Below are 23,538 nucleotides of genomic sequence, written 5' to 3' on the forward strand. Positions count from 1 at the left end.
TCTAACTTTCACGTTAAACAGACAAATTAAATTTGCAATTTAACTTAGATTTTATTCTTTTAATTGCATGAAAAGAAAAATTGCTAACTAGACTTTTTGAAACCCAAACTCTAATCCAAGCAAAATATATACGTGTATGTATCTGTGTGTGTATATATATATAAGAAGGAAAAAAAAAGAAGATAAGTTTGCATGTTCATGTCGTTTAAATATTGGATTAAAAAAGAAAGATAACAGAAAAGAAAGAGGAGAAGATGATTAGAATAGTATATGAGAGAAAAGAAAAGGATAGATATTGAGAATTTATGATCATTTGTGAAGTACAAGACGCCTCCTCTTGGATGTAAGGCTAGAATTTGAGCGTTCAAGAAGAGATTTCAAGGCATTTTGAAGGAAATGAACGGACTCGACGCTGTGGTGGTCGTTAGCGGCGATAAGGAGGACGTTGCGAATCCGGCCACCGACCGTGACAATGTCAGCCCTAAGGGTTTTGAGGTGGAGGGAATTAAGTATGTCGTTGAGGTCAGGGATGAGATCGGAGCGGTCCTCGCAACACAATGATGCCTTGAACACAAGCCTTCCGTCCTCTGACTGCTCCCCGGAAAGGACACTGATCTCGTCGGTCTCCGAAGGGAAGCTCTCGAGCTCCGCGATCTCCGATGTCTCGTTCTTTAGCTCTTTCACTCGCTCAACCACTTTTGCCAGAAGAGATGCCTTGTCCGTCTGATCAAAAAACCATTCAAATATATACATATATAAAAATATAAGTGTATGTAAGCCTAGAAAGCTTCCCAACTTTCCCAAATACACTAATAAAATAGGGCTACAAGCTAAGGCAGGTGAGAGAAGAAAAAAGTGAGGTTGCATTTTATGACTTTTTGCAGTGCAGAGAGAGTTGCAGTTTGCTTTGAATAAACAGACACTGTCTCTAAACCCAACAAACAAACATCTCTGTTGTTCGGTTCAGAAAATCTTAGAGTTGGAGTTCACGAAAGATTCTTAAAAGGGCACCTTACAAACCCATTCTTGTTCCTTTGACTATGTACGTACCACACATATTTTTTTTTTTTTTTTTTTTTGAAATATGACCAAAATCTCATACCGACTGACCATCCTCATGAATTGATCTAATAATAAATATAAGAGGTTTGAGTTTGATAAAGGGCCTTGAAAAAATGGGTAATGTCTTATAAATTTTTTTCATATTCAAATAAGTTATCGTGTGAGATTAGTCGATATACATATAAATTCGTCTAATCCTCATGAATATTAGAAAAAAAAAAAAAAAAATCCCACATCGACTAGATTAAAGATATGAATTTATAAGAACTGACAACTGTCTCCAATGATACATGAGATTAAAATAGAAGGACAATATCACATCATTAAAGAGGTACGTTGAGTTATGTTATCTCTAAGTTGGTCCATTTTTTATTGTTTTTGTTTGATTCATACGGTAAAACAAGAGAAGAAAAAATAACTCAAGAAAATTAAAATTTTCAAATCTAACTTTGGATGTTCGCATAATGAATTTTTAAATTAAAATTTTAATATAAATTAATAGAAGCACAAAAAGAAAAAAGAAAAAAAACTTGTTGAGAGAATCAGATTTTTTTTTTATATATATATATATAAAGTATGGTTTATAAATTAAACAAGAAAATTTGTCTAGAAAACAAACAAACAATTTATGAGGAAAGGGAAATTTAATTTTTATTTTGAGAAATAGTTAATATTTTATAATAATAAAAAAGAGAAATAATGAGTAAATTAAAAAGAAAAAAAACCTTAGAATTACAAGGAAGAAGAGTCCGAAGCTTATCAAGATGAGAGTTGATTCTCTCTCTCCTCCGCTTCTCAGCTTCCTTGTGATTCTTAAGGGCTGCCAGAGCTCTGTCGTGGGGCGACGGCACCGCTCCCTCAGTGGCGGCCGCCGCCGGAGACTTATCCAAATTAGGGTAATAAGAGGAAGAGCTCGACATGCTTTGTGTCGCCGGAAAGCGGCAAGATCCGGCGGCGCCGCCCAGGCTGAAGGCTCCGTTCTGCGCCAGGAATCTGTAAAGCTCAGAGCTTTGATCCGCCTGCATCATTATATTTTTTTTACTCAAATTTGCTAAAGTGAAAGTGCGTTTGGGGCGAGCTTTCGGTGGGTTTTTATAATTTATTTTCCTTTTTCTTTTCTTTTTCTTTTTTTCTTTTTCCCTTTTTTTTTCTACGGAGCTTATCCGACAAACTAGCGGTCGGCTCATAATAATAATAATAATAATAATGTCTTTGTGTGTTTATTCATAATGTCTTGATTCATAAAATATTAGATTTAGAGGGACTAGGTATGAATGGATAAATTATACTACATTTTGTTCACTGTAAATCATTTACTTGATAGGCAAAGTAAATTATGGCTTTTACTTTTGGGATTAATATAATTGAGTTCATAACTTTCACTTGTGCCTTTTCCCCTTCATAGTTTCCATTTTCAATGTGTGTGATATATATAGAGAGAGAGATCGCTTTTGAGAGAAACAACATTAATTATAACAAAAAAAATTATAAAAATAAATGTTGTGAAATTGACGAACATAACATAAATATGGATATTAATAAAATATAATATTTAAATAAATATAATATAATATAATAATAAAATAATGTGTAATGTTGGCAATTAGGAGGTAGATTACTTGACACTAATAATGTATAATATTGAGACACATGGACAATACTTTAAGAAATGAAGGCATGACAAATGGTCAATTGACGCTACGCATGAGGGACATCTATTATCATAATATTTATAATAATAAATACTTTTTTGGTCCTTAGGTTTATGGTTGAGTTTTCATTTAGTCTCTAGATTTCAAAATGTTACACTTTTAGTCTTTAGATTTTTAGTTTAGTTTCAATTTTGTTCCTAAATTTCAAAAAGTTACACTTTTAGTACTTGAGTTTTGATATTGGTGTCGATTTAGTCCTTAGGTTTCAAAATATTACACATTTAATGACTTAAGTTTTGAGTTTGATTTCAATTTAGTCCCTAACTAGGTTTCAAAATGTTACAATTTTAGTTCTTTAAGTTTCGTGTTTGGTTTCAATATAGTCTCACAATTTCAAAATGTTACAATTTTACCCTTGAATATGAGTCTTGTTTCAATTTGGTTCTTAGGTTTCAAAATTTACATCTTTTAAACCTCAATTTTTTACTGGACACTAACCTTCTGTCTTTAATGTTAATATCTATTAATTAATTTAAAAAAATTAATAAAATTACAATTAATTAAGATTCATTAATTTTTTTTATCACTATTTAAACTAAACTAATTAAAATTTCACGTCATAAGTATTTTATATTTATTAATAGACATACACTAAAGATAGTTAGTATTTAATAAAAAACCGATGTTAAAAATATAAATCTTGAAATTTATTGATCAAATTAAAACAAAACTCAAATCTAAAAGATAAAATTTAAACATTGAGAAGCCTAAGAACTAAATTGAAATCAATCTTAAATTTTAAAGATTAAAAGTACAATATTTTCAAAATGAGGAGACCAAAGGAAAACTAGCACTATCCATAATCAAGGACAAAAATGTATTCTTCTAAAAAAAAAAAAAAAAGATGAAGATAATGAAGAATAAAAGAGGATAATATGGATAAACTTGTCTTGGTAACAGTGTTGTTAACATGGTCCCGTTTATAAAATAATTTAACTATTTTTGTATTTGAGAAAAATTTTACAAATAAATTAAGTTCTACCCGATATTATTCCTTTGGTTAGAGTTAATCATACTTCGCTCGTTATTTGTGGTAATTAGATGCAAGGAAAGTTCAAAAGTACAATACATGTAATTAATGTGATTGCATCAAATTTGACCGTGATGTAATATTAAATTTATATTCATTTATCAACATAAATTTTTAGATCAATCGATATTTAACATAATATCAGATCACAAGGATCTTGTATTTCTAAACATTTTTAATGTTGATCTCTCTCTCCAATTATTACTGATTTCTACTTGTTTTGTTGGATGATATTCTTTCAATGTCAAACCATGAGGAAATATTAAAGTGTTGAAATAATATTAAATTTAACTTCACACATCAACTTAAATTTTTTAGTGTGTGTTATGTCTATTTCCTATCCAGCCCATAGGTGTGTTCTTTAACTAACATGGGGGAGTACAGAGTATGACCTGAGTTATTTCGTCCATTAAACTCTTTTCTATTTTAAGAACACATTAGTGCATGTTCGGAGTGATAAATTATTAAAATCATTTTTTTTTATTTTTAAAATCACTCTAAAATACATTTTTAACCACTCCAAATTAATTTATTATTAAACTTTACATTTTTAAATACATTTTTTTGTATCATCAAAATTAGTTTTGAAGGATTGAAAATATATTTCATAGTGATTTTAAAGACGACAAAAGTAAATTTACCCAATTTAGAATCACTCCTAAACTTGTTTATTATTCAAATGAGGATGTTGCTTAGTAGTAAAAATTGCTAAGTTTTATGTTTTCTTTATAGAGTATATATGTATATGTAATTGCTTGCTAGTGTCGCTTCAATAATAGTGTATAATAGTAGGTAAACAGACAATTTCATCTCAAAATTAATCAAAGAAGTCACAATGTTTATAGGATACATGAATTACTTTTTTCATTGATTTTCATATGAAACTCATGTTATCTAATAAACATTAATGTGATAAGATCCTTTAAATTTTTTAATATGAAGATCCTCAACACATGACGCACCGGTTTAATACCTAAGGAAAGGATTTTTATATGGTAAGATCAAGAAAGACTATCTAAATGATAATTGGTATCTTATAGAAACATCATTGGATGTCCTAAGGCTTTTAATTTGGTTAAACAAAATAGAGGGTAAGTGATCATTTTATTGTTGGGTATGTTCTTTTACTATCTTCCTTCTACCGACAGAGACCCACAAGGTGGACTAGGATATGAACACTCCACTCGATTCCGCTAATCTTTATGCTTGCGAATCCATTGCTCCACAACATATTTCAGCTACGTTCCAAAAGGTCTAGAGAGTGGTAAATTTGTAGGAATGTAACTGTAAAGAAATTCCTTTTCAAACTAAATAGAAGTTAAAGCTCTATAAATATTGTGCATCTCCAACAACTACTTTTTTGTAATAATAACTCTTAAACCATTGTTCACACGACATTTTGACAAAAAAAAAATTTGATTCATGGAAATGAAGTTGATTTTATTGATTTGTAGTAGTATTACAATTTCTAATGGATAATCCTTTGAGTCGTTCTCTCAAACGTTGACTTTGATTTGAGCGTCGACAAGCTTGTTCTTAAATCAAGGGAGATCAATCTTCAATTTGTAAATGGCGAAGAGACCATCAATTTGATGAAGAGATGATCAATTCGTTGAAGAAGAGACACTCAATTTATTGAAGAATAGACAATCAATTTGTTGAAGAAGAACTGCTTAATTTGTTGAAGAAGAGAGAATTAATTTGTTGAAGAAGAGACAATCAAATTAGGCTGATATTGGGCCCTACTTTTGGACTTAGACTTAATTTAATCTTTTCTTAATAGCTTTTTATTAAGTTTGACTCAATTTACTTTAATAACTTGGGGATAATCTGATTTTAGGCCCAATCACCACGTTTTCTTAATAGCTTTTTATTAAGTTTGACTCAATTTACTTTAATAACTTGGGGATAATCTGATTTTAGGCCCAATCACCACGTGGTATAATTTGATTGGACGAGCTGACATTGTCCAATGGATTAATACTTAGACAAATGGTCACATCATTTGATTTTCCAACTTGCATGTCTTAAACTTTTAACTTCAGGCATGATCGCTGTGTGGTATTGTCGTTAATTCGACTCCAAACCCAAAAAAAAAGTATTTTTAAATCACCGAATTACTACTTATACTAACAAGTAGCATAAGCGGCAAGTACAGGGTCGAACCATAAAGAGGTCAATAATTAAACCTCTCCTAAGCTAAATTTGACTGTGAAAGCAGTAAAAATGGGGTTTTAGTTTGATTGACAAGAAAACTAAATGCGAGAAATTAAATTGCAAGGGATAAATATAAACAAAGATTGGTTTATCTAGTTCTCCGATCAAAGTAGGCATTCAATACAATTTCCATCATTGTTTTCTGCCAATTAATTATGCAATGGAATTACGCAATGGAATTATGCATGCACAACTACTCACTTGATTCAATCAAACTAGCCTCTGCAGTGTCAGACAACTAGCAAGAATCTAACCAAGAAAGCGCCCTAATTATTAATTAAAGTCGGAAATGTCATACCCTAACTAATCTGCATGCTTCTAAATTCAATTGGGTTCAATAGCGGCCATTATAGAACTAAAAACACATGTATTACGATTTAGGATTCAATTTTGTCAATTAATTGTTAGAAAAGCCATATTCAATTAACCAATTTTATTTTTGAACCTAGCAATTAGCACATTCTAGGAATAGCCATCAAATGCATAATTAACTATTGCTACTTAGGTGACCTTCGCTAGACATTCTTATACAAAAATAAATTCAACAAGATATTCATGCAAGATCGTGACAAAACTAAGGATCATAGCCTACAGTACTCATGAGTGAAAAGTCATCAACACAAACATGTTTTTAGAAGTTAAAAAGAATTTAAAGAAAACATAATTCAATATGCAATCATCAATCAAGGGTAGAAAACTCAAGAAATTTGAAAATAATACTTGATCTAAGAAACTAGATAGAATTTACCACGAAAATCCATAGACAAATTCATGAGATACAATCCAATTCATTCTTACAATCCGAAATAAAACATAAAATCTAACTAATGATACTAAAAAATTAAATAGGAAAGAAGAAAACTAGGCCTCTCCTCGGCCTTCATAAAAATCAGCGTCATCTAAACCTAAAAACAAAGAGAGCTTATATAGAAATCAGGACCAGCGTTGCAATGCTCTTGTCGATAGTAGCCCTCGAGCATTGGAGTGGCAAACTGTGATACTTGCTTACGACGGGCACATGCACGGATGCTTTGGCATTCTGTTAATCTTCGCAGCATTGCAACGCTAAGGGCAGCGTTATAATATTGCTCTGTATCTTCAGGTTCTGTCTCTTAGCATTGCGCAAACATTGGACTTATACATCTATGAGCATGGTGATGCTCCAAACAAGGGCAGTTTGGTCACTTCCTCTTCTTTGACTCCCAGATGCTCAAATTACCTCCGAATTGCCTCTTGTGACGCTTCAAACAAGAGCAGTTTGGTCACTTCCTCTCTTTTGACTCCCGGATGCTCAAATTACCTCCGAATTGCCTCAAATTAACCTTGTTTCTCATCAAATGGTCAATTCTACCTCTTGGTTGCTCGGTACCTACAAAATAGGATAATTCACACGTAAAAATTCATTAACGAGCCTAAATTAAGCTAGAAATTATAGCTCATTTTGAGAGCTATCAAACACCTCCAACTTAATTCTTGCTCGTCCCAAGCAAGGTAGAAGCATACACTCAAGCAAATATACCGTTCATTCAAAAACATGTTTGCACAAGTTGCAAAGGTTGTTACTCTAATTTCAACAGTCAATTGGGATGAAATTTGAAAGCAAGAACGAAATTCAATTACAATCAATCAATGAAGCACATTTTTAAGAATGATTCTATATCTATTCATGCATGAGTGAGCCTAGAGTTTTGCTAATTGAGCTTGCACGACCCAGAAAGGTTTTATAAGGCCCTCAATCCGTTTTCCTCCTACTCTAGCTCGGTTATTGAATTTAGACATACCAAACTTGCAAAAAAAAAAAAAAAAAAAAAAAAAAAAGCAACACTAAGACAAGGGTGCCTAAACTCACACACAAAAAACATAAAAGACATTTATTTTACCTAGAGAGCTAGCTTTCATACTTAACTACTAGGAACCTATCTACTCTTTTCTCGTGGGGCCCTAACTACACACGACAGAGGTTGCTCTTTTCACATCTACAAACACACACTTTTTTTTCTTTTTGTTGCAAGAAAGCCATCAATTTTCTCATTTTTTTTATGCTTCTTTTTTTCTTCAAGCAACTAATTTTCTTTTCTTATATATACTTTTTTATTCACACACTAAGTCCTTTTTTATCCACTTTGTCTAGTTTTACTCTAAGACAAGCAAGGTTACTCCTAAGTCAAAGGTGGACCTTTCAGGGTGACAACAGAAATATAAACCTAATAATAAAATTCTAAGCATACAAGACTTTAATTTGGCAAGAACAATGACTTAAAGATGCATGAGAAATAAGATATATATTTTTTTTAAATGGACTTAAAATTCATGATGATGCTCTCATAACATTATTTCATGCAAATATTTATCACGGAAAGAGTGCATCATAAACTATTATTATAACAACCAAAGCAACAGAGCAAACAAAACAATTAAGCATGCAACATTATCCGAGCACAACGCTCAAGGAACCCAAGCTAAAATATATACACTACCTAACGGGTACCCCACCCCCAACTTAAAATGATACATTGTCCCCAATGTATCCTAAGTAAAGCTCTAAAGTAAAAAGTGTTAGGGTTGATGCCTTAAATCGCGTAGGGTCCTGTAGTTTGTAAACATGTGTATGAACAAACATTTGTGATGTAATAATATGAGATATTTTCTTTACTGCCGTCTATGAAATATGGGATATTTTAATTGAATTAACCACAAACCAATAAACTAAGATCCCTAATTATCGTTGTAACTTAAACATGTATGTGGAGACATATAAGTGGATCATGCCTTAAGTGAACCTAAATGGTCTATAGTATATGGATAAAGGAGGGAAACCTTATCCTGGTGAGACTATGGATACGAGCCGCTTTGTAGATATTACAAATGTTATAAAGTGCTACAGATGGTCTGATCCTGATCCTTCGTGTGGAGACATGCGAGAAACTTCTTATACGGGGCGGGGGGGGGGGGGGGTGGGGGGGGGGGATGGTATGTCTTGTTATATAACGCCATTCAAGATAGAGACTTTCATTTCACTAAGATGGCCATAAGGAACATAACCTTAATTTTGAATGAGTTGGGAACTTCTTCCTATAAGGGTGGTCCTTTGATTTGTGTAGTTAAGTTCCCAACTCCCCAAGATGGAATTCACTCCTTCCCCAAAGCAGGGGTAAGTAGATAGATTGCTCCCTTAAGGGCTGATTCCGGGGCTTGAACAATGTGGCGCCACACACTTTCTCATGGCCCGAAAGGTGTTCACTCATCGTAGGACTATAATGTATTGTTCATTGGAGGAATTAGTGGTATTTAAGAAGTTAGATGTAACTACAAGGACAAAATGGTAAATTGGTCCAAGTGTACTTACGAGCGATCTGTGAAGGGTTATCGTACTGTTGATTGATTATATCCCATGGACACAGAAATATATCTATAGTGAGAAGAGTATAGCTATCGATCATTAGTGAAGTGCCCGATAGTTAACGGATGGTGGATATCGTGATTAAAGAGTTTAGTCAATTATTCACATACCGTTGGAGCTTCAAGCTACAAGTCCATAAGGTTCCCTTGGTAGCTCAATGGATTCAAGTTGAGAATCAGTTTTTGGGTTAGTTTGAAGTGTCAAATTAACAAGAGGAAATTTGATTATATATGATATAATTAAATTGGTTCAATTATATATGATATAATTGATATGATGTATTAGATACATTAATTGGAGGAATTGATATAAATATGATTTATATTAAATAAAGGAGAAAAGAACTATAGTTTAAATATTATATATGAAGTGATATTAAAACTATAGGTTATAAATATAATATGATAAGTTGGTTATTATATTTATTTATAATAAATGTTTGGTTGGTTATTAATTTCTCCTTTAACCTTGCAAGTGGGAGGTTATTTTTAGTTTTTAATAATTGAAGAATAAAATGAAAAGAGTTTTCATTTTTATAAACGATTGCTTCATTATTGACTTATCTAATCGCTTGTTCACGAGAGACTAAACGATCGAGCAAAATTTGCAAGACGATCGGCTCTAAACGATTGAGCTAGAGACTAAACGATCGGCTAGATGATTGCTCATGAGAGCGAGATATTACTAGACAATTGACTAAACGATTCTCACTAGAGCAAGGGATTACTAAACGATAAAGTACTCTCAGTCTATACGATAGAAAAACCTTTCTCCTACTTACTTGATCGTATTGTTCGATCATTTTCTTCCTCCTTCCCTCTACCAAATTCACACAGAGCCCACACCTCCTAGATTCTCACTTTAAGAATACCAAGATTGCCGAGTGATAGTGTTGAAGGGTTGCTGATCGAGGAGAAGACTATTCGTGATTGCCAGACGATTGTTCATGAAAGTGAGATATTATTGGTCGATTGATCATGAGAGCGAGAGATTTACAAAAGAAGAGTTCTTCAAAGGTATGTCTCTCAATTTTTTTTGTATTTGATTAAGAAAGCATGCTGTAATTTTCTTTAAGATGCATGACTATTATGTACGTTTGTGAATGCATTTATTCTTTCACAATGGGATTGGAAAGATCTTGCTTCTGCTCACTGGTTCTCTTAAATAAGAGTTCCTTCAAAAAGTACAAAGGAACAGAAAATCTCCCCTGATAACGTTCCCGTGCACTGGATGATGGTTGGGTTACCGCTTTCTTCAATTTGGTTTTCTTTCTTTTTAGGGCTTCGGAGACTGATAATTGGTAGAAATACAAGTTATTACAGCTCAAATAAGTAAAAAGATGAGAGAATGCGATGGTAAAATAGGCAATATCATATCTGAAAGCACTAAACTGGAAGGAATTGTGATCGTGAGTGCTCATCGCATAAAAGCAGTTAATTTACCTATTTTGTGCAGGTACAATGCGATGGCGCATATGAAATTGCGACCCAAGGGCACAATGCGACTGCGCGCTTGAAGTTGCGATCGCAAGTCATGCGATCATGAGAAGTTTCTTAAAAAGGTGATCGCATAAATACCTCGCATCAAGGCAACAACATAATAAATCATGATGGGACGTAAAGTTGATAATAGTCAATTCTGAATTTAGTTAACAAGCCGTTAAAAGTCACACTGTAGCAAGTACATTTAACTTTCGGTAACTTTTAAACGACACAACAGAGTAGGGAAATTAATGTCGCCCATCATTGCAATCATTTGTAAGAAAAGTTGCTTCATCTTGAAATCTATAAATACCGAATGCCACCAGAGAGAAGAAAATTTATTCATGCATATACTTATACATATACATAGAGGACGGAAAGAGCAAGGAGACGAGGCGAAGCCAAGAGAAATCACTCCCGGACAGATCGAGAGACTGCCGGAAATCAATACAAAGGAGAGAGGGCCAACCCCTGCGAGAGCAAGAATCCATAACTAGAACACAGTTTAAGTGATAAAGAGTAGTGTAAAAGGTTACAAGAAGCAAGACATTGCTTACCGGGCTTGTTATCTCTCAAATCCATTTGTTATTTTGTATTCAGTACTTTATTTGCAGAAAATGGATACTTCATTTCAATCTATGTTCAATCTCTCCATACCATGTATGACTAGCTAAATTTCTGAATGGGTTGAGAAGTACTTAGCTAACATGACTTAAGATTTACATTTTATGCAATCATCTTGTCTTATGTATGCATCATTCACCCTTTGGACGTACTTGAGAAAGTAGTCTAAAGATAAAATCTAGGTTTGAGAGAGTCGAATTAGAATCTAGGCTTGAGAGAGTCGGATTAGATCGCATAACCAAGAGTAGAAACATAGACATAAGTTCTATCTGCTATTTACACATCACATGCGCCTTAGAAATAGGATTTTTGGTATGCGGTCACCTTATCTTATGTGTGCGTCATTCATCATTTGGACATACTTGAGAGAGTAGTCTAAAGATAGAATCTAGGCTTGAGAGAATCAGATTAGATCGCATAAACAAGAATAGAAACTTAGAAATAAGTTCTATCGACATTTTCACATATGCATCGCATGCGTCCTAGAAATAGGAATTGTGGCATTCTGCATTGAGAAATGTAGTACTGATATTTGTGTGTAGCATGATCGCATAAATTGTGCACAATCTTAGGAAATGTTAGCTAAACCCCTTCTCAACCCCTTCATCGCATACTTATTGTAACTCTACGTTTTCATCACTCCGCGTTCAACTCCGTCACATAGGAAAAATCTAAATAAAAACACTATCCACTTCATTTTTTTACCACCATAATAGAATTAAAAAGTCTGTCGCATATCTACTTAGTAATCCATGTGTTCGACCCTAGACTTACCAGGAAACCTAAGAAGGCTTATACCTGGGCTTTGTTAGAAAAACTTGCATGATCACCGCATAACACATATTATCGCATACTCACATCATCGCATCATAATTTTACGCATCAAGTTTTTGGCACCGTTGTCGAGGACTACGGTATAGATTACGCTAACATTAAACCTCTTTGATCTTTGCACCTTTCGACCTCTGTTGCATTGCCATTCCTTCGATAAAGGAAGAAGCAAGCGTCGCATGAGCGAAAGACACCCTCCTGAGCCCAATTATGACCCAGAGATCGAAAGAACATTTTGCAGAAGACAGAAAGATAGACGTCGACAACAAGGAAGAACTCACAGAATGGCTGAAACAACCTAAAGAACAAGCCAAAAATGTAAACAACATAATGGCAAATCCTATCCTACTAGCAAATGACTGCAATAGACCCATCCGGGACTATGCATCACCAAACTTGTATGATTTCTCCCCAGGAATCATAAGACCAACATTGGATGGATCAAGGTTCGAGATGAAGCCAGTAATGTTACAAATTATACAAACAGCAGAACAGTTCGGAGGACGGCGTGGTGAAGATCCGCACACCCATCTACGAAGCTTCATTGAAATTTGTAACACTTTTGTCTTCCCTAATATCTCCGCTGAAGAAGTTCGACTTACGCTATTTCCATTTTCACTATGCGATAAAGCAAGAAAATAGGCATACTTCTTCGAACCAGGAGAGATAACTTCATGGGAACAAGTTGTGAATAAGTTTATGAAGAAGTATTTCCCTCCTACAGAGAATGCCAAAAGGAGGAAGTTAATCACCAATTTTGAACAAGAAAAAGATGAATCGCTCAATGACGCGTGGGTGAGATTCAAGAGATTAGTACGCAACTGCCCGCACAATGGATTACCAGATTGCCTTCAAATGGAGATTTTCTATCAACGACTAAATTCTGCATCACAGACAGTTGCCAATGCGGCCGCAACAACAGGTCTACTGGACAAAACTTATTACGAGGCAAAGAACATTCTTGATCGCATCTCGAAAAACCACGAAGATTGGCAAGAAAGCGATCAAAGAGCAAAACACAGAGAAGGTAACGCAAATAATGGTGCCATCACATCATTGCAAAATCAAATGAATGCAGTGATAAATTTATTACAGGGCATCGCAATAAACAATCTCGGAACGCAAATAGGGCAAGTCAACGTAATAGAACAGACAAGCACCAGCTGTGCTACATGTGGAAAATCGCATTCGGTTGAAGAGTATCCACGAAATCCGCAGTCGATCTACTTTGTCAAGAACAACCCTTTTTCAAACACGTACTACCCCGGGTGGCGAAACCACCCTAATTTTTCTTGGAAAAATAACCAACAACAAGGCTGTCAACCTATGGCGCAAAAAGAAGAACCACCAGGATTTTTTCAGAGAACTAACGGTCAACAGCAACAACAAGTCAGCAGCTCTCAAACACCGCCATCATCCTCTATGGAGACCCTGTTAAAACAATACATCAAAAAGAATGAAACAGTCCTCCAGAACCAAGCGACTTCCATCCGCAATCTAGAAATCCAATTAGGACAGATTGCGGGAGAGCTGAAGAATAGACCGTAGGGGACACTACTGAACTCAATTGAGCTCCCACGCAACCCGGGGAATACAGGGAAAGAACAATGCCTAGAGTCACCCTGAGAAGCGGAAAGGCGACAGTGGAAGTTAGGAAGGAGCCTAGTAGGATCAATTCAAATGCGATGGAATCAAAGAAACCGTTGATGCAAACTGAGTTAGAGGAGTCTGAGGTTATGGAACTTGAAGAACCTAAAGATGCGATCACCTCTAAGCTTCCAGACCATGGAACAGTAAAAGTACAACTACTTCAATTCCTTCAAAGACTGAAAAAGAAGCAAAACGATGAAGGTCAGTATCATCGCTTCCTGGAAATATCTAAACAACTACACATAAATATTCCATTTACAAAAGAGATAGAGCAGATGCTGACGTATGCCAAGTTTTTGAAGGATATTGTTTCAAAGAAGAGAAGCATAGAAAAATTCGCCACAGTGGCATTCACACAAGAGTCAAATATTATAATCCCACCAAAGATGCGCGACCCAGGCAACTTTACGATACCCTGCTCAATAGGAGGGATCTGCATTGGTTAAGCATTATGCGATCTTGGGGCAAACATCAACTTAATGCCCCTTTCAATCTTCAAACAATTGAATGTAGGTCAGCTGACACCCACGACGGTGACTCTTCAACTTGCAGATAGGTCTCTGATACACCCTAAAGGAAAATTGAAGGATGTCTTGGTCCCAATTGACAAATTCATTCTACCTGAAGACTTCATCATTCTAGACTATGAAGCAGATAAAGATGTGCCAATCATATTGGGACGACCATTCTTGTCTACTGGTCGTGCTCAAATAGATGTGCACAAAGGAGAGATAACAATGAGCATCAATGGAAAGAAGCTCAGGTTTGAGGCGATCAAGTTCTTAGAAGATGAAGGCTTATCAGATTTCGATGATGAATGCACTTGCGTTGAAGATGGGGAGGCCGAGGAGGAAAATGAAGAAAGAGAGGATGTGACAGCATCCTTAGAATCCTGCCATGCAATAATAGAGACAGTGAACAATAAAGAAAAATTGAAGTTGAAGGAAGAAAGAAAAACACAGAAACCCCCTGCATTACTAGAAGAAAAAGAAATTGTGTTGCTCAGTATTCTAAAGAAATGTATTAGAGCAATCGGAGGGACGCGCGCAGATATCAGAAGCTATAACCAGATTATGATCGCGTCAGAGGATCAAGAAAAGGAGAGGAAACCTCCATGGACTTGAGGAAGCTAGAATGAAGAAGAAACATGTAGTCCCTGCGTTGATAAGCAACGCATATTCATCAGGGACGAAGTATATCCTTTTTTTTAGTATCCTTTTGTTATTTTTCTTTTATGAATCTATCTTAATTTTTGCATGATTACTACTCTTTATAATTGCCAACTTTTTCTTTCATACTTTTTATCCTCTTGATATTTATCGTTGATCGTAGTAAACGATTGCGATGAAGCAATACGATAACATCAAAGACGCGACCGGCTCGATCAGCCCATCGCAATCAAAGAATCAGCCCACCGCAGGAAAGAATTCGATAAAAAATGATGCAGACGATAAGAAATTTGGGGGTTGTGTCCTTCCTTGCCTCATCTTATTTCGATTTTTCACTTCTTGCACTTCAATTTAATATTGCTAAATTATACTATCACATCCTCGTTAGTTTGACTCAATCTTGAATTTTTTATCACTTTATTTGGTCGTCACATTCTCCCCTTGCCAATTATGACTTCAATGATGAAATTCATGCCTTTGTTTCTTATCGCATGTACTAGAGTCAGATTACTTTTAGGACAATCAATTAATGAAACATTTCTAAAATTTAGTAGTCTACCAGCTTTCCTTCAAAACTATTTTTACAAAATTTCCTAAGTCCATCGCATGAGTTATTTCGTCTCTCAGCAATGAGGACATTGCCATGTGTTAAATTTGGGGTTGCCAGTAATGTTATTTTCAACCATGTTACTTTTAGAAATTCGATTAAAAAAAATTATATAACGGTGAGATTGGATCATGCTCGTAGTTGGATGTCCGCATGACACCTATGGGGGCAAGCCAAAATGAAGGTAGGAATCATGATCAACGCATAAACCAAGTGATCGCAAGTCCGCTGTCAAATAAAGAGATGGGCATGAGTTTTGACTGAGAAAGTGTGCCTTGCTCGTAGTTGGATGTCCGCATGACACCCGTGGGGGCAAGCCAAAACGAAGGCCGGGCACTTGGATTAGTGCAAGATCACAAAACGAATATCTGAATCGCGCAACGGTCAAAATCACTTGAACACCCCGGTTGGATAAAGTTTGAAATAAATCATGCGATGTCCTGGAAACGAGTAAAGTTTTTTTGAAGATTAAACTTGCGATCCCTAAAAATTAGAAATATTTTAGGAAGAAATCAGGATAGAAATTAAGAAGGCATTAGTTCATGAAAGTTGAATAAGGCATCTTAAGAAGTCTAAGTAGGGTAAAGGCGGTTGAATTTTTAAAGAAAATTTTTAGTTTATACTTGAGGACAAACATTGTTTTAAATTTGGGTGTGATAACTGGTAGAAATACAAGTTATTACAACTCAAATAAGTAAAATGATGAGAGAATGCGATGGTAAAATAGGCAATATCATGTCCGAAAGCACTAAACTGGAAAGAATTGTGATCGCGAATGCTCATCGCATAAAACCAGTTAATTTACCTATTTTTTGCAGGTCTAATGCGATGGCACATATGAAATTTCGATCCAAGGGCACAATGTGACTGCACGCTTGAAGTTGCGATCGCAAGTCATGCGATCGTGAGAAGTTTCTTAAAAAGGTGATCGCATAAAGACCTCACATCAAGGCGACAACATAATAAATCATGATGGGACGTAAAGCTGATAACGGTCGATTCCAAATTTAGTTGACAAGCCGTTAAAAGCCACACTGTAGCAAATACATTTAACTTTCGGTGACTTTTAAATGGCACAACAAAGTAGGGAAATTAATGTCGCCCATCATTGCAATCATTTGTAAGAAAAGCTATTTCACCTTGAAATGTATAAATACCGAATTCCACCTGAGAGAAGGAAATCCGTTCACGCATATACTTATACATATACATAGAGGACGAAAAGAGTAAGGAGACGAGGCGAAGCCGAAAGAAATCGCTCCCGGAAAGATCGAGAGACTTCCAGAAATCAATACAAAGGAGAGAGAGCTAACCCTTGCGAGAGTAAGAATCCATAACTAGAACAGAGTTTAAGTGATAAAGAGCAGTGTAAAAGGCCACGGGAAGCAAGACATTGCTTACCGGGCTTGTTATCACTCAAATCCATTTGTTATTTTGTATTCAGTACTTTATTTGCAGAAAATGGATACTTCATTTCAATCTATGTTCAATCTCTCCATACCAAGCATGAATAGCTAAATTTCTAAATGAGTTGAGAAGTACTTAGCTAGCATGACTTAAGATTTACATTTTATGCAATCATCTTGTCTTATGTATGCATCATTCACCCTTTGGACGTACTTGAGAAAGTAGTCTAAAGATAGAATCTAGGCTTGAGAGAGTCGGATTAGAATCTAGGCTTAAGAAAGTCGGATTAGATCGCATAAGCAAGAGTAGAAACTTAGAATAAGTTTTATCTTCTGTTTACACATCGCATGCGCTCTAGAAATAGGATTGGTGGTATGCAGTCATCTTGTCTTATGTGTGCGTCATTCATCATTTGGATATACTTGAAAGAGTAGTCTAAAGATAGAATCTAGGCTTGAGAGAGTCGGATTAGATCGCATAAGCAAGAATAGAAACTTAGAAATAAGTTCTATCGAAATTTTCGCATATGCATCGCATGCGTCCTAGAAATAGGAATTGTGGAATTCTGCATTGAGAAATGTAGTACTGACATTTGTGTGTAGCATGATCGCATAAATTGTGCACAATCTTAGGAAATGTTATCTAAACCCCTTCTCAACCCCTTCATCGCATACTTATGGTAACTCTATGCTTTCATCACTCCACGTTCAACTCCGTCGCATAGGAAAAATCTAAATCAAAACACTATCCACTTCATTTTTTTACCACTGCAATAGAATCAAAGAGTCTGATGCATATCTATTTAGTAGTCCCTGTGTTCGACCCTCGACTTACCAGGAAACCTAAGAAGGCTTATACTTGGGCTTTGTTAGGAAAACTTGCATGATCACCGCATAACGCACATCATCGCATACTCACACCATCGCATCATAATTTTACGTATCAATTTTTTGGCGTCGTTGCCGGGGACTACGGTATAGATTGCGCTAACATTGAACCTCTTTGATCTTTGCAGCTTTTGACCTCTGTCGCATTGCCATTCCTTTGGTAAAGGAAGAAGCAAGCATCGCATGAGCGAAGGACACCCTTCTGAGCCCAATTACGACCCAAAGATCGAAAGAACGTTTCATAGAAGAAAGAAAGACAGACGTCGACAATAAGGAAGAACTCACAGAGTGGCTGAACAACCTAAAGAACGAGCCAAAAATGTAAACAACATAATGGCAAATCCTATCCTACTGGCAAATGATTGCAATAGACCCATCCGGGACTATGCATCACCAAACTTATATGATTTCTCTCCAGGAATCATAAGACCAGTATTGGATGGATCAAAGTTCGAGATGAAGCCAGTAATGTTACAAATTATACAAACAGCAGGACAGTTCGAAGGACGACGTGGTGAAGATCCGCATGCTCATCTACAAAGCTCAGATGCCTTGAATTTGGGCTCTGAGGCTCTATTTATAGGGTTTAATCGCCGACAACATTAATGGTTCTGCTCTGAATCACTGCCACTAACGGAGTGATGGTCCTGCTCTAAATCTCTGCCATTAACGGCGCGGTAGGTGAAATGTCAATATTATCTTTTTTATACTCCCAAGGTATGCGTTCATGCTCGTTTTTGTCGAAGTACCCTCGCATTCCACCAACCTTGCGATCACCCTTCTATCATGGTTATTACTTTGTAGCTGCAACATCCATGCGTTGAATGCATGCGATCGATAGTCGCAACATCCATGCGATGAACGTATGCGATCACCCTTGCGATGGTCTGGGATTCACCACATGCGATCGATTCTTGCGATAGCTACAAATAGAAATTTTGACGCAAAATAACGCATAATATTAGGTTAGCAGAGATTTCCCATGCTAATCGATGTAAGCTCACTTTTCTCATGAATTCTTAATATAATCACCGCATATTCTACTTGTTAGCCCTCATAATTCTAAATAAAAGGCTACAATAACGTGTATTTCTACCAACTATCACACCCCCAAACTTAAAATCATATTTGTCCTCAAGCATGCCTTATTCTTAGAAAATTCAAAATTTATCCTCTAGCTTTCCCTTTGCAATGACCAGCTTTTCAAAATATAATTCACCCGTACCTCTAACCTTGGCAGCACTCCTCAACTCTGGTTACTTCTTCAAAAAGATCTTTTCTAAGTTTAAATCTGGCAAGCCTCTGCTCAAAAACTTTTTTACCCATTTCTGGTAACTTTGCATTTAACTTTTTATAACGCGTTCGTTTAAAATAATTCAAAGCTTTGTGATACATTATTAGTTTGAGGCGTTGAACCTGGTTATGCTCTTCATTTTGGCTTACCCCCGCGGGTGTCATGCGGACATCCAACTTCGGTTGCGTGCCATATTTCACTCAACTCTTGTCTTAATTCGGACTTGCGCTAGACAGAGGAGTTGTTCTTATGCATTGATCTTGGCCGCTTACTTTCGTTTTGGCTTACCTGCACGGGTGTCATGCGAAGTATCCAACTACAGGTAAGTGCCTTTCATAACTTTAACTTTTATCAGCTTGGGTTTCCCCTTTGCGCTGACAGTGGAGTTTTTATTATGATTTTATTTTATTTTATTTATTTTTTCTAACATCGCAATGTGATGGACGCATTTTCCCGGAGCACTACCACCCCCAAACTTAGAAAGTTGTAGTATTCTTGCCAAAAAGCTAAAAACAAACTCGATCAGGAATGCGGTAAAAGATGTTTGAGCAGAGGTTTGCTCATGATAAAACTTAGATTGTCAAACCTTGAAGAAGCTATTAAAGTGAGGTGAGCCTTGCGACGTTTAGTTAGCGGATGTAGTGAATTATAAGTATCATCATGGATGCTAATTTATCAACGCAAAGGTAGGCAAGTGGACAAAAGAGAATTTCATAAGGATAATACATAAAAGATAACAAGAAAATAACCTTCAAGTAGAATAACACTTGCGACTGTACTTTAGAATTCATGCGGTCAAAGCCATGTGTTGAATGATGGAGAGGATTCTTCCGTTGAAACTACGCATCGAGGAGAATTATTATCGCACCTACAAGGAGCAAATGCACACCACATCTAAGAAAGCAGCCGCAAATTCAAAATGAAATAATCAAATAAATAAACTAAACTAGGAAGCAAGGTAAAGATAGAGTAGAAAACGTTCCTAGAGAAATTGGAGTGAAGCCACCGCAATGAGTCTTCCATGCAGAAGATTGATCTCAACTGCTTAGGTCAAGAAACTCATCCTGACCATTGGAGATTCCAGCAATTGATGGCCACATGTTGGTTGACACGTGCCTAAGACTGCTTTCAACTCATGTGACAGATAGCCTTTCTATCTCGGGGTCAATATTGGCTTTCAGTGCATCGCCTACACTTCAAATATTGTTTGCAACTTGGTCGCACAAGCTACAATACGCCCATGATAAAAAGGGTGCCTGCGAAAACACAAAACTCAACAAACTATTAGCTGCCAAGTCCCTAGCAACGACGCCAAAAACTTGATGGGTGGAAAATGGAAAGTAAATATGCATACATCTTATGATAAGCGTTGATCTCCATGCTTCGATGGTCATGCGTTGGACTAAGAAATATGTAAGATGCATTTAAGAATATATGCAATGATCATGCATTCCTGCCACAAGTTTTCTTGCCTTCTCGCCAAGTATAACAAGAACGCAAGTTTCTCGGGATGATCCGAGGTCGAACTCAGGGACTTGTAACTAAATGTTGCGAAGTAATGTGTTTTCGGCGATGAATAAAAGAATAATGAAGTTAAAGAATTATGCACTACTCCTACTCCTAACTAAACAAATTGAGCAATGGAAGTATGACTATGAGAATTGGTAGAAACGCGGCAACTGTTAATGAGTAATAAGAAGCATGGAAAAATAGATAAAATGGTGGAGATAAATTCATCGCATCATTAAGCGTGATCGCAAGGGTAATCCCACCTAGCACAAGTTATGCGATCATGCTATACACAAATATACGCATGCGATGCATATGCGAAAAACCGTCAAGAGAACTTATTTCTAAGTTTCTATTCTTACTTATGCGAGCATAAATCAAGATGACCACATACCACCATTCCTATTTCTAGGGCGCATGCGATGTGTAAATAGCAGATAGAACTTATGTCTAAGTTTCCACTCTTGCTTATGCGATCTAATCCGACTCTCTCAAGCCTAGATCCTAATCCGACTCTCTCTAGCCTAGATTCTATCTTTAGACTACTCTCTCGAGTACGTGCAAAAGGTGAATGATGCATACATAAGACAAGATGATCACATAAAGCATGGTTGTGTTGAACATAAGATTATTCCTATCTCTAGGAACACTGCTTACTTTGCTTAGTAAATTCCACTACTTACCCTCTCGAGCAGTTAGTCGCCGTTGATTAGCTCATAGACAAGTATTGCGACCGTTCATAGACAAACGTTGCTACAGCCTCACATTAAGTAAATAGGATTAACCCACTATACTCGCGCAACGCACATCTCTCGGTGGTTTACTACATGCTTCATATGTCTATGCTGCATGATTGAGTATGTGATAACTCTTGCAATCTTTACTTAGTTCATTGCAATGAAAGTAGGGGATGATAAAGGAGATAATGAAGATAGTGTCGATGGGAATAAAGAGATGCATTGATTATAAAATGTATTAATGTCTTAAGCCAAAATGTAATACAATACAGAGATAGGAAGAGAGATGGGGGGTTAGATGTAGGCAATCTCTTGCTTCCATTAGATGTGTGTCAAGGTTGCCAGTGGTGCCATGGATGGGCGGTGGAGTAGTCTCTCTCGAGATCTATCTCTGTCAAAGCTCCAGTCGTCACTCGGAATGGGTTGAAGGAATGAAGAACTCTCAAAGAATGTCTTCTCATGCTCTCATCTGTGATCACAAGAATCTGCCTTAAGACAGAAGCTCGGATGCCTTGAATTTGGGCTCTGAGGCTCTATTTATAGAGCTCAATCGCCGACAACATTAATGGTTCCGCTCTGAATCACTGTTACTAACGGCGTGATGGTCCCGCTCTGAATCTCTGCCACTAACGGCGCGGTAGGTGAAATGTCAATATTATCTCTTTTATACTCCCAAGGTATGCGTTCATGCTATTTTTGTCGAAGTACCATCGCATTCCACCAAACTTGCGATCTCCCTTCTATCATAGTTATTACTTTGTAGCCGTAATATCCACGCGTTGAACGCATGCGGTCGATAGTCGCAACATCCATGCGATGAACGTATGCGATCACTCTTGCGATGGTTTGGGATTCACCGCATGCGATCAATTCCTGCAATAGCTACAAAAATAGACATTTTGACACAGAATAACGCATAATATTGGGTTAGCAGAGATTTCCCATGCTGATCGACACAAGCTCACTTTTCTCATGAATTCTTAGTATAATCACCATATATTCTATTTGTTAGCCCTCATAATTCTAAATAAAAGGCTACAATAACGTGTATTTCTACCAGCTATCAGAAAGACCTACAAAACACATGAAAAAGAAAAAGAAAATTCAAAAAAAAATAACTATACACAAAAAGAAGTTAGTTTAAATTCTACAAATTTTACTCTTGGAAAGCAATTAAAATTTGTCACCTAGCTGCCTTAAGGAAGCACAAATTTTAACTTTGGTTGCTCGACGTGACATGTCCCCTATCAAGGCACAAATAAATTCTTGTATTTTTCTAGTCTCTTCTTAGATGAGTCAATATAACTCGGTAAGGCTATAAGGGTTCCCATCTTTTGAAAAAAACCAGACAGGTCGAATTTGTGATTTTTAAGATTTATAAAAGAAAAAGGAAATAAATAAATCACTCAAGGACTGAATCAACTGATTCAACTGACTCTGACTCGACTGACTCAACTGACTCACAAGGAAAATATTAGCAATATTAAAAAAAATTTAAGAAATGCTAGGCGAAAGAACAGATCGAGGCTTGGAAACCTCTAACTTTTTTACCTGAGACTCCTCGAAATGAGGCACGGGCTCATATTTAACCTCATTGACTTGTTTTTTACATGAGGAGGAATAAACATCTTCTTCATCACTATCGAAAGGGTAAAATTCCTCCACTAACTCAGCCTCAGTGGTATGGACAATGAGAAGCTCTGAATGGTTCTCCAGTGTAAGCATGGAATTTGCAAGCTGATGAACAAAACCAACCTCAACAAGCATGGGGGTTGAGTCTCCAGGTGAAACTCAATAGAATCCTTCACACACTGAGAAGAATTATCAACAGGTTTATACATTAAAGAACTTAACTTCATACCTTGGCCTTGAGTTTGAGGGATCAACTGCTCAACAAGGTGATTAATGCTAGTCACTTCAC

At 36.2% G+C, this 23,538-nt stretch overlaps 1 protein-coding gene and 1 non-coding gene across 2 annotated transcripts; both read right to left on the bottom strand.

The window, feature by feature from the left end:
• Nucleotides 1–271: 271 nt before the first annotated feature.
• On the bottom strand, nucleotides 272–2,210 carry LOC120091372 (basic helix-loop-helix (bHLH) DNA-binding superfamily protein). Its single transcript, XM_039049374.2, has 2 exons — nucleotides 1,788–2,210; nucleotides 272–723 (listed from the first exon to the last, which is right to left on the bottom strand). Exons 1-2 carry the CDS (start codon nucleotides 2,088–2,090, stop codon nucleotides 310–312), a joined length of 717 nt encoding a protein of 238 aa, XP_038905302.1. The 5' UTR covers nucleotides 2,091–2,210; the 3' UTR covers nucleotides 272–309.
• Nucleotides 2,211–13,089: 10,879 nt separating this feature from the next.
• On the bottom strand, nucleotides 13,090–13,196 carry LOC120092314 (small nucleolar RNA R71). Its single transcript, XR_005486020.1, has one exon. It is a non-coding gene; the product is annotated as a small nucleolar RNA R71 (small nucleolar RNA).
• Between the last annotated feature and the right edge of the window lie 10,342 nt (nucleotides 13,197–23,538).

Source organism: Benincasa hispida, chromosome 11 (genome assembly GCF_027475165.1).
Source record: "Benincasa hispida cultivar pf3 chromosome 11, pf3_genome.v1.1, whole genome shotgun sequence".
NCBI lineage: Eukaryota > Viridiplantae > Streptophyta > Magnoliopsida > Cucurbitales > Cucurbitaceae > Benincasa > Benincasa hispida.

Excerpts from the sequence above, each read along its gene's own strand:
- LOC120091372 (XM_039049374.2), bottom strand. The coding sequence starts at position 2,090 with ATGATGCAGGCGGATCAAAGCTCTGAGCTTTACAGATTCCTGGCGCAG. Across the intron at positions 724-1,787 it reads TTCTTCCTTGTAATTCTAAG|ACGGACAAGGCATCTCTTCT; the intron begins GTTTTTTTTCTT and ends TTTTTTGATCAG.